Here is a 12,129-nt window from a genome sequence, read left to right on the forward strand (position 1 = left end):
GGAGGGATGCCCAAGCAAATGACAAAAAGCATCATAAACACAATCCAGACACTCGTGCGCAATAGTCATAGTCTTCTGAAGCTATATAATAGCTATGTGTGAGGAAAGAAATAACTTTTTCTGTGAAAATTTGTAATACAGCACTTTTCCTACTGTCTCCTTAAGATGATTCGCTTACAGTGTATTCCTCTTTTGTCAAATTAGGCTAAATGCGTCTGCCAAAAATGTAGCCTAATAATAATGTAATGTCTGTAGCTAAATGTAAATTTTTTATTAATATTCGCAAAAAAAAAAAAAAAAAAAAAAAAAGAAGCCCTGTAAAATAGCCTACAGGATCGTCCCGTATTTAAAAATAAAATTATGTGTCGGTATCGAATCCATACGGGACGCAATTTGACCCGTATGGCTATTTAAGCTGGTCAGATGGCGTCACGGTGAAATCGTTCCAGATCGATAATTTAACATTGATATAAGTTGGGAAATGTGCCTGTGGTTGGTAAAGCACCGTCCAAAAAGTCCACAAATGGTGCTAAAACTGTGGATTTTTTTCTATATAGCCTCCATGTTCAAAAGATCAAACAACGCATAAATACCATTAAGTATTTAATGTCATTAAGACAAGTAGCCTACAGGTGAAGAAAATACGTATAACCCAAACAAAATGTATACAATAAAGAAGATAAAGGAGACAAATAATCGAAAAGATAAAAATAAATGTATATTTAACATATAAAAGTGGCAACCCTAGACTGGCGAACAAGGAAACGGATTTGAAATGACGTGAGTGATTCAGTGATGACAAAACTTTTATTTTGGGTGATCTAACTCCATAAAATTCACTATGGGTGAGATGTTTCGTTTTTAACTTGAGTTAAAACAACTCTTGAGTTTTTGTGTGAGGAAAATATAATTTCAGAGAAAATCTTTTTTGTGGATACCCCCCGAAATGTATGCTTAAATAAACATTTAAGGGATTTATTTATTTATAAAAGTTTACTGAAACCCGCGGGTCAATGAATACGGAACCTGTATTTTGAAAATTGGTAAAAGTCACAACAGGAAGTCTCTTTAGTGCCGCAAAAAGTCAACGTGTTTGAACAATTTCCTACTTACTACTTATGATTCTGCAAATTAGTATTTTTGTTGTATTTTAAATGGATTTGCCCTGTCCAGAGTGGGTTCGGCATGTTGAGCAGAAGTGGACGGAACTGAGTTCTGAAGGAAGGGAGCGCTTCAATCTGCTGACAGATATAGATGAGATATTCCACAGCGGACTGTCACTAATACAGTCAGTGTAATGCATTGTTTAGATATTCATACATTATTCATTTCAAACTTGGTACATTTTAGAAGTATGTTTATTTCTTTGAAGATTGGCATATTATTTAAAATGGTAAAAAATATGAACGTGTTGTTTCATCATATAGAGCTAAACCAAATAAACAAATATTCATCTACCTTTGTGTTATTTATCCATATTTCAGCCCAGAAGATCTCACCATTTTGTCCCGGATCTCTAAAAAGTACTCTGTGAAAAAGTGTCCTGATCTTGCATCTGAGTGTAGACAGCAAGGTAACCTCAGTTTTAAGGTTAAGGATTACACAGCTGCTGCACTGTACTATTCTAAGGTAAGGAGAAGAGACTCCAAATATATAAACACCTGCTTCATAAAATAGTGATGGAGTCCATAATGTACATGTTACTTTATTCTGTATTGGAAGCAGTTATTACAGCCTAGAGATTGAGACATTGGCACTGCCTGATACCCTTTTATGCTGAATTAAGGTCAAAATGGGAGCTTCTTTGATAATGGTTTGGATTTCAATTGGCAGGTATTTCTAGATAAGTGTGCAATGTTAAACTGTACCTTGATCATAATAGTCTCACTCTGTTTTATATTTCAGGGAGTTTGCAATGCTGACAAGAATACAGAAGAGCTATCTTTGTGCTACGCTAACCGTTCTGCGGCCCTCTTTTACCACGGCCTCTATAAGGTAAGCGCTCTATGAAACATGATGACCAAAATTTGATGATAATATGTTTGACACATATCCATAGAGTGGGGTCCAAAAGTCTGAGACGACATGGAAAATCTGATTTTTTTTTAAACCTTTAAATAAACAGAAATTCTTAGAGGTTTTGTAAAGTTTTAAACAAAACATGTTTTCACTAAAACTGTTATTCTACAGACATGATTTAGGGTTTTTTCCAAAATCACTAAACCAAGACCAAAATTTCTAACTGTGACTCCACCTAGAGCTTTCAAGCTACATCCACCAAACTCAGCACAGACCTGTTCTAACTTGGGTTGCTATGTTTTTTCAAACTGATCAGAATTAAGATTTGCACACAGTGGGTGATAAAAACAAAATGCCATAGACTTACTGCCTGTCTACACCTGATGCGAGCGTCTCAACACGTAAAAAGCAAATAGAGCCCTTCATAATCGGTGAAGCTGCCTACACTGGAAGCTTCCGTTGCGGCACATTACTTAGCTTGGCAGCACTGCCAGTAAACAGATGCCCCGTTCTATTGCTGACGCATTGCAGAGCTACTCCAGCCACTTTATCAATCCTTCAATCTGAAATAAAATTATTTTACTTACCAAATATCATATGTTTTATTCTTTTTGCCATGAATTTTGTTTGTCACATATTTAAATAACTTCTGACTGCTTCATCAAAGTCAGTTTGTGATTTTTCTACTTTAAATAAGTTGAATAATATTTTGGTTTGAACCACATGTTTACATTACATTACAATAATTATTCTATAATAAGTACATCTAAATACCAGTGGATTTCCTTAGGATAAAAGGTTATTGTCCCAGTTTAACCCTTGCTGAAGTCTACTTGAGCTCACAGCTGATTGGTCCGTGCTTTCTGCATGTCATTTAGAATGTTCAATTCGACGCATGCAGTGAAGACCTTCTCAAGCCACTGCGTTGTGTCGCTTCAAGTCAACGGACACGCCCGGTGTATACAGGGGCATTTTCTCAATGTGCGTTCTTTTGTGTTCTTGTGTTCTTGTGGACTTGTCGAGTAATCCACTGCTGAAGTTCAATAGAGCGTAACTGTCTGGTTCCAGAATTAAAAATCCCATAAAATTTTTTCCATAGACTAATTGATTTTCAACAATATCTGATAAACATTTGGAGACCTACCTTGAGCTTCGAGGTTGTTCATCGACGGTATATGCTTCTGTTGAAGCCATCCATCTGCGTTATTCCAACTTCACTGTTTAAATAGCATGTTTGAAAACATAAATCCTGGTAAACGACTGCATAACCCATGGTAAAGCATAGAACGGTTCCAATCAAATAAACGCGGCCAACAGCGACCGCCCTCTCCCATGACGCACTGTGAATGACATAATCGTTTCAGTCACCCTTTACCCTTAAACTACTTATCTAATGGTACACATCATAATATTTTGCATTAAACATAAAATATAGTGTATCTATACTTATAATCAACAACCTAAAATCAATAGTTTGCTATTACATTCCCATAGTTTTTTTATTCAATTACATCATTCGCAATGCTTCATGGAATTGTAGTTTGTACCCTTGTGAAAGACGGTAAGTACACATCCTTGTACCTTCATCTTTTAGTCATATTTTCAAATACTATTTTGCCTCAAACCAAAGTTTTTGATGTTGTGATTCACCTTGTAGCTGGTTGGTTTGGTTAATTGCTTAGAACTATTTTATGGAGAATTTTATGAAAAGAGAATGCATAAAATTACCCAGATGAGTTCGTTCTCTGCATTCTTTGCATGGAGAAACACAAAAGCCTGGTCTGAAAGTTAGTTATCAACATCTGAAGTTTCAATGATAGAAAGAAAGAGAGTGCTTACAGCGGGAAACTCTTGAGGGAAAACACATGATAAATGTCCTGCATCTGCCACCGTTGTACCAGGTTCTTGCCCACAAGTCACCATCTGATGCATCCTTGATATTCGGACTGATCAAGAACTGACTGATCTGTACTTGCGTTCCTAAGCATTGGATTGAACTTCGGCAGTGATGATGACGTTAAACTTTACCTGTATATTTTAACTTGTAATGAAAAACTTAAATTACTGAATTTCAAAGTAATGCAAAATACAAGCAAACATTAGTGGTTTACTTAAAGTGATATAAAGTTCTACTTTCTAATCTGCCCTGTCACATTAATATAATTTTTTTTTAAAGGAATGCCTTGAAGACATCCGCCGTGCTTTGGAGGCAGGTTACCCAAGCCACCTGCAGGACAAACTCACCACTAGACAGACCGCATGCCTGTATCAGCTTGAAAAGCTTAAAAAATCCAACACAATGGCCAAAAACCTTCAAACACAGCTAAGCCAGAAAAGAAGAGATTCTTCTACCTGCACTGCACATGCTGTGTCTGTTTATTTCAACCCAGAAAAAGGTCGCCACCTGTTGGCCACAGAGAATAAATTTGCTGGCGAAGTAGTACTTGAAGACAAGGCTTACGGTTGTGTACTTATTCCAGTTAACAGACTCAAGACAGAGGCCAAAAAGGCAGGAAAAACAGCTTTTGATACTGAAGCTCGACACTGTCACCACTGTCTAAGCCAAACACTGAGCTTTGTACCCTGTCCAAGCTGTAGTTATTCTCGATACTGTGGAGAGATGTGTCAAAAAGAGGCTTGGGAGCACTGGCACCAATGGGAGTGCCACGTTGGAGCAGATCTCTTGGCCATTGGGGTTTTAGGCCATCTTGCTTTAAGGGTGGCTCTGAAAGCCGGGCAAAATGAGGTCCAAAGGGCAAGGGAAAGTTCTTCTGGTATGTCAGATGCAGACCATGTGGATGGTAAATCTGGTCCTTCTAAAGGGGTTTCACCAGTCCATTTGACCCTTGGAGGCCATTGTACCAAAAATTCTGATCATACTGACTATTACAATGACGACTCATATATGGGTATCTACAGTCTTTTACCACATGTGGCAGAACACTCGCCCAGTGCACGCTTCATATTGGCGGTCACCATGGCAGCTCTTTATAGGAGGCTGCAATGTGGTCCTCCACCAGACAAATGGGCATCTTGCAAGGGTGAAGGAGCAAGTGGAAATTGGCAGTGTGAGATGAGCATGCTTGGAGCCACAGCTCTGAGACACATGATGCAGCTCAGATGCAACGCTCAAGCTGTTACTGCTATCAGGGTCAAAGGTCAGATGGAACTCTCATTCTAACTTTGGACACTCAACATTGATACACAAGCTTCCAATGTACACTTTCTTTTGATTTTGGGGATTAATGTAACCAATTCACACCATTTATCTCTTATTGCTTTTAAATTATGTACTGTATGTACTTTTCCATGTATTGATATTCATGGAAAGGCACATAATAAATAAAGCTCTGAAACCCTTTTCACGTTGCTAGCATCTATGTCATTTTTAAATCTTACAAAGAAGTCTTACCCAGTCTCATCTTTGACAGAAGAGAGAGATGCAGCTGTTCAGTCCAGTCGGGAAATCTGCATTGCTACGGCTATCTTTCCTGTCCTCAGTCTACTTAACCACTCCTGCTGTCCAAATACAAGCATTTCCTTCAACACAGGATTTAAGACTGACGCTCTCTGTCAGTTCACTGGCTCTGAAGGTCAATATGACCATCCGCTTATCTGTCAATGTGGTGTGACAGTCACTATACGCACTTCTAAAGATGTCACTGCAGGACAGGAGATTCTGCACTGTTACGGTATAATGGAATATGCAACTCTAAAAAATGTTTAATTTTTAAGCATGCTGTCGATTAGATTTGTTTTTATTTTGTAGCACAAATCTTTTTCACAGGCCCTCACTGTAGTAGAATGGAGGTGAAGGAGCGCCAGCGCCTCCTACTGGAGCAGTACTTCTTTCACTGTAAATGTGAAGCATGTCAGAGAGAGCTGAAAGAAGGAAGCCAGAACACAGAAGTGAATGCAGCACCAGGGCTGAAGTGTGTGAAATGTGAAAACCCCCTTCAGGTAAACATCTACAGAGCAGCTTAACAGACTTATAACGTAGATGGGTCGTGGTACATTATTGCATTTCCAATGTTTTAGGCAAATGATAATGTATTATGATTTATGGTTAAAAATATTGCAATGACTAACTGTTTTGTTTTGGGTTATGTAACTCTTGTGTCATTTCAGTCGCATATGAATTGGTATGTGTGCTCTCAGCCATCCTGTGGTTATCAGATCACTATTGCTGAACTGCAGAAGAGTCTTCAAGGTTTACAGTGTCTGTTGGACCAAGCTTTTCATCTCATGGAGAGAGACAGACCAGGTATTGCTAATATGAGTGTTCTGTACTCCTTGTGAACAGGCTTGTATTGATTTACATTGTAAGGAAACTGCCAACATTGTCTACTCCATCTTATTAGGTTAAATACTCAGAACCATACATACATTTTTATAAACTTATTTCTTTATTGCAATTTTAGATGAAGCCATAAGGATCTTAAAATCGGCTTCCTCTAAAGCAGACAGCATCCTAGCAGAGACTCACCCCCTGCAAGGAGAATTAGCAGATGCAAAAGCCCGTGCATATGCCACCACAGGTGAGAAAAACAGCCTGATACTTCATAGCCCTTAAGATTTGGACCCAATGTATTGTATAGCAGTGCTTTATTGTCTTATTTATACTTAAAGATGAAATAAACAGAACTTATTACACCTCGCTCTGGAATACTCGATTCTGATTTGTCAATGGCGCCATCTAGCAGTAGGATATTTTTTAGGAACGACCGCACATGCAGGGATTAAGACGTATCAGGGTGTTGTGAATCATCTTTCCAGCTTCTCGGATCATTGTACAATCTCAACATTAAGCTAAAAAAATATATATTTCAAAAGCAAATCAATGTTTCATGTCCATTTATTTATTAATTTGTCAAGTAGCCTTGTAATAGGATTGATAATGAGGAGTTAGATGGTCATTTTCAAATAATAAACATCAACAGATCTCCGACTCAGCATTTTCACACACTGTAATTTTATACTTTCAATGCAAATCAGTATTTGATGTCCAATTGTATATATATTTGATTAGCAGCCATGTGATTAGCAGGATAATGTTGTTATCGCAAAATAAACCCCTTCAGGATGATACAGCACCCATCCTAATCACCCTGTCGGGTTTGTTTTGCGATAACAACAGGCTGACTCTACATTATCTCTTAAATATATGTGATTCATACTGAACATAATGTGTCCTTTATGATTATAAACCTGACAGGTAAATGGAATCAGGCTGCATCCCATTTGAAGCGCAGCATTGTTGCGATTCAGGCCCAATTTGGAGAGGACAGTGTAGAATTGGGACAGCATCTTTTTAAATTGGCACAGCTGCATTTTAACGGGTAAGGGATTAACTTGTCCAAATTCAGATTTTATCCGGCATCTGTAAGTGTGAAAAGGGAACTATGAAGAAAGCTACTTTCACAATCATTTACATCTTTTACTTTTACAATCAAATGCAATTATACATAGTTCATTTTTTTTGTATCTACATTACGCTCTCCTTTGTTTGCACCTCATAGCGGAGACTGTGGTTCTGCTCTCTCTGTGATTCCCAGGGCCTGTAAGCTCATCTCACTGCACTGTGGCCCTCACTGTGACGAGCTACAGGAACTACAGGAAATGGAGCGCTGTCTAAAAGGACTGCTTTGAAATAAAAGCTCAGCAGTGACAGAATGCTGTTTTTAATAAACACATGATGCTTGACTACATTTAAAGCATTTGTTTCAGATTAATAGTATATGTGAAATGGTGTTTAAAGTCATCAATAAACAAATTTTGGTGTCTTCAAAACTGCATTTTCAGTTTTTGGAAATTATTCAAGCCTAATTTTATACCTTTTTAGACCTCTAGTGGGCAGTCTTTAACAACAGTGAGGGAATACACCAGAGAATTTATGGCACAACTCTGTCTCATTCTTCTGTCAAAAGTCTTAATGCACTTCTATCAATATCATGAAGCAGAAACATCTGTCTTTGTCATCGTTAAAGGGATTGTTCACTCAAAAAGGAAAATTCTGTCATCATTTACATCATTTACAATTGTTTCAATCCCATTTGCTTTTTCTTTCCATGGAACACAAATAGAGATGTTAGACGGAAGGTTCAGGTTCAGTCACCATTCACTTGCATTGCATAATTTTTAATACATTTAAAGTGAATAGTGACTGGGGCTGTCTGTCCCTAATATTATGTTATATTTCATAGTAATATGTGAGTAAATGGTGTCAGATATGCTACTACTTCAAATAACAATGTACAATATATTCACTCAACACCCCCACACGTATACAAAAACTATATTGTGATTGCATTTTTAAGTATTGGCCCACCTTCACTTGTCTCTGTGCTTTGGTTCAATAACTCAGTAAAGGCCAGTGACGCCATTGACATTTTATGCTGTTAATGGGCTCTCTTACAACTAGAGTGCAGCCCAGGGGACGAGCTCTGTGCCCACAAGAAATTAAATCCACTTCTCCATTCTATGCTTCTAAACCAATGACAAGTGGTGAAGGGGAGATTCCATTCTGGTAGATTTAGCAGGTTTTTGGCCTCCTCTCCCTGAGTTTGACAACCACTGACCTGTGTGAAGCTTTTTTTTTTTCTGTTTGATTTTTAATTTAGAAATGTGCTATTCCAGTGGTTGGTTTGAGCCTCTGGTCAAGGTTCTTGCGCCGGTAAATTTGTTTAACTGTCATGGGATAATGTGATTAAATATCTCAGAAGAGCAGCCACTATGCGTGTGTGACGTGACCTCTTTTGACATTCAGGGGCATGAAGAGTCAAAACGGAGATAATCAGTATGGTTGTTTATATAACCTCCATGTAAGAAATAATCAGAAGCTTTGGGAGGCTTATCTGAAGTATCAATACAACCAATAAGAATTAACCTTTTTCAGATACTGTGCTGTGCTCAATATTTACATTTTTGGAGCCACAGCTCTGAGACATGCAGATGTTGCAGCTCAGATGCAGATGCCACTGCTATCAATTTGTTCATACACCTTAACAAATGTATCTCCCAATATTTTGGATTCAATGAAGGCTTTATGTAGCAGCAGATATGCCATTTTGACTTTGTTTCAGGTGAGTTTATCAGTCTCCCCAGGCATTTAGATTCATCTGGACATTGTCTACATAGATTAAAGAACAGCTGATATTACAGTGTGCCCTATGCAGCATGCAATGTGAAAATGAAAAAAAATATATATATATATATATATATATATATATATATATATATGTATATATATATATATATATATATATAAAACACTTCTGGGTAATTTTTTACTTGATTTACATTAACTTTTTGGCCTGAAACTTCATTACATCCTACACGAAGGGGATTTGGATCTGACAGTGTTACAATTATTAATTTCATGCATTTATAAAGGATGCATAAATAAAAAGTACCTAAGAAGTGCTTACAGGTCAATTTCAACTGCTTCATACAAAGACTTACAAGAAACCTGTAGAACAGTTCAAAATGTTATTTATAAGTACAGTCACATTCATAATTGTGTATTCATATTATTAACTCAATGTAAATAAAAAGGAAGTCAATAGAAACAAATGAGAACAAAGACCTGTGTGTGGGAGACCAAATGTCCCCACAAGGATAGTAAAACCTGAGCTCACCTACACTGTGCGGCCTAGCCAGCAGTGCCGCAAGGGAAATGACGTGTTTGTGTTTTCATCTTGACACACACAATTATGCACAAACAAGCATACCAACACACAAGTTGTCACAATTATTAGCTCAATATAAAAGCAATAGAAGTCAGACATATTTGTGACTGTTTAACTGTGATTTAACGAGCCATGGTAAATTTGACCCATTAATTGCAGCAGTGGTAATTGAATGCCAGGACCAGGGAAGGGATCAAATGTCACTTGTTTTGATTTTGACTTGGTTTGATAACATTCAACACACATTATTTTTAAATATATATTAAAGGGATAGTTCACCCAAAAACCATTTAGATCACAGATGTGCATGACTTTCTTTCTTCAGCAGAAGACAAACACACACACTCACAAATATATTTTTTAAGAAAATATATCAGATGTGAAAGTGAAACTCAACAGGCACCACATGTTTCAAATTTAAAAGTGAAAGTGGAGATTTAGGGGGGAAAAATACATTTTGATCTGTTTCTCACCCACACCTATTATATTGCTGAAGTTATGGATTTAATCACTAGAGTCTTTTAGATTTCTTCTATGTTTCCTTTATGTGATATTTAGAGCCACAAAGGTCTGATCACCACTCATGCATTGAATGCACCTACAAAGCTGAGATATTCTTCTAAATCTTTGTTTGTGTTCTGCTGAAGAAAGAAAGTCATCTAGGATAGCATGAGCATGAGTAAATGATGAGAGAATTTTCATTTATGGGTGAACTATTCCTTAAAGTGTCCGAATGCTTTTTGGTTGATGTTTTTCACTTTATAATCACATTTAACATATATAATTGGATCATCCAGCTGTGCACCGTGTCTGTGTGCGTGTTTATGAGCACATCACACCCAGTGGAATCATTTGGTCAATTTTACAATGCAATTCCATCAGGTAATCAGACCTGATAATGTGAACTGGCTGCATGCAGGTTTTATGATTTATAGGCTCATGAGTAAGCTGTTCTCATTGATGAAGAGATGTTTTTCATTCTGACGGACAGCAGAGCTATGGGAGGAATGCTGGAATATGTATGTGTGCTAGTGTGTGTGTTTTGCTGATGTCAGTTTTGCAAACTGTGGGCAGGGCTTCTGGGGAGATGAGTGAGCTGTTCCACCTAGCACAACTCTTAGCTGTCAATCATACACAGCAATTAACAAGTCAAGGTCATGATAGGAGGGAGAGTGAGAGTGAAAAAGGCCATCAAAAGAGCTATGGCCATGCCAACATAGCTTTAAAAGAAGGCTCTAATTAAAAACTCATTGTAAAAAAAAAAACAAATGGACAAACTTTCCTTATCCCTGTTAGACATCCAATATAATGGAATCCTGAATATTGTCTTAGTTCCATATCAGTGAGGTATTAAAATGATGAATGAAAAGAAAATTATGTCATCATTTCCTAACCATTATGTTGTTCCAAACCCATATGGCTTTCTTTCTTATATGTAAAACAAAAAAATTAAAGAATGAACTGGCCACTCTTTTCCATATAATGAAAGTGAATAGTCTCATGACCAAACCTTATTGATGTCAGTGGCTCCATATTAGATTTTTTGTAATTTCCCAGAGGATTTTCAGTAAATAATGATTTCAGTGTCAGACTGTTTCTCTTATAGAACTAGCGTATGGCTTCAGAAGATTTACAGAATATCAATAGAACTATTATGGTGCTCTTTTGTCATTATCTGACAAAATTACCCTTTCAGTACATTTTTTAAAATGTTTCCTGTTGTGTTCCATTCAAGAAAGAATTTAATTCAGATCTGGAACAACATGAGGGCGAGTATATTATAATAGAAATGTAATTTTTGGGTGAACTGTCCCTTTAAGCAAATGTTTGTCCAACTAAACTGACTTGTATCAAATGACAGCTTTTATGATACATATATAATCCAGTATAATCAATAACCCTAACCATTAATGCATCGGCTGAGGATTCTGTTTCCAGGCCTGGGTCATTTGAAACATGGACAAGACCTTTTAATAGGCAGTGAGGTGACGTCCATCACTGCCACAGAGCGGAAGGCAGTATAATCTTTGCAGATAAATCAGTGGGTAGAGAGAAATGAGGTAATTACATAACCACATACAACTGCATATAATGGGTATAAACTATATATATATATATATATATATATATATATATATATATATATATATATATATATAATTTTTTTTGCAGATACTGAGGACCAGCTTATGTTTGCCCAACAAAATATTTGTTCCAAATAATTATTAAAAGATTAAGCAAGGAAGTAATAAGATATGATGACATCTAGAGGTACTAAATATTAAAATTGTTCATTACAACTTTCTTTGACCTTATTTTTCATCCTTTTTATCAAGCCTGATGACACATAACGGCTGATAAAGCAGATTTAATCTCCTCTCCATGTCCATAATAATGTCTTCATTACTCCCCTCATTAGAGT

At 36.9% G+C, this 12,129-nt stretch overlaps 1 protein-coding gene across 2 annotated transcripts; it reads left to right on the forward strand.

The window, feature by feature from the left end:
• The first annotated feature begins 1,070 nt into the window (after window positions 1-1,070).
• Window positions 1,071-7,751, forward strand: smyd4 (SET and MYND domain containing 4). Of its 2 annotated transcripts, none has more exons than XM_052116063.1 (10): window positions 1,071-1,294; window positions 1,485-1,629; window positions 1,906-1,995; window positions 4,196-5,177; window positions 5,451-5,711; window positions 5,807-5,979; window positions 6,148-6,283; window positions 6,441-6,557; window positions 7,235-7,358; window positions 7,539-7,751. In XM_052116063.1, exons 1-10 carry the CDS (start codon window positions 1,155-1,157, stop codon window positions 7,666-7,668), a joined length of 2,298 nt encoding a protein of 765 aa, XP_051972023.1. In that variant the 5' UTR covers window positions 1,071-1,154; the 3' UTR covers window positions 7,669-7,751. The 2 variants fall into 2 exon arrangements, with proteins under 2 accessions (XP_051972023.1, XP_051972024.1); XM_052116064.1 differs by having other exon boundaries at window positions 1,071-1,288.
• Window positions 7,752-12,129: the final 4,378 nt, after the last annotated feature.

Source organism: Xyrauchen texanus, chromosome 43, assembly GCF_025860055.1.
Source record: "Xyrauchen texanus isolate HMW12.3.18 chromosome 43, RBS_HiC_50CHRs, whole genome shotgun sequence".
Classification (NCBI taxonomy): Eukaryota; Metazoa; Chordata; class Actinopteri; order Cypriniformes; family Catostomidae; genus Xyrauchen; species Xyrauchen texanus.

Coding starts and splice junctions, on each gene's coding strand:
- smyd4 (XM_052116063.1), top strand. CDS start 1,155: ATGGATTTGCCCTGTCCAGAGTGGGTTCGGCATGTTGAGCAGAAGTGG. Junction 1,996..4,195: donor TTTACCACGGCCTCTATAAG/GTAAGCGCTCTA, acceptor TTTTTTTTAAAG/GAATGCCTTGAAGACATCCG. Junction 7,359..7,538: donor GCACAGCTGCATTTTAACGG/GTAAGGGATTAA, acceptor TGCACCTCATAG/CGGAGACTGTGGTTCTGCTC.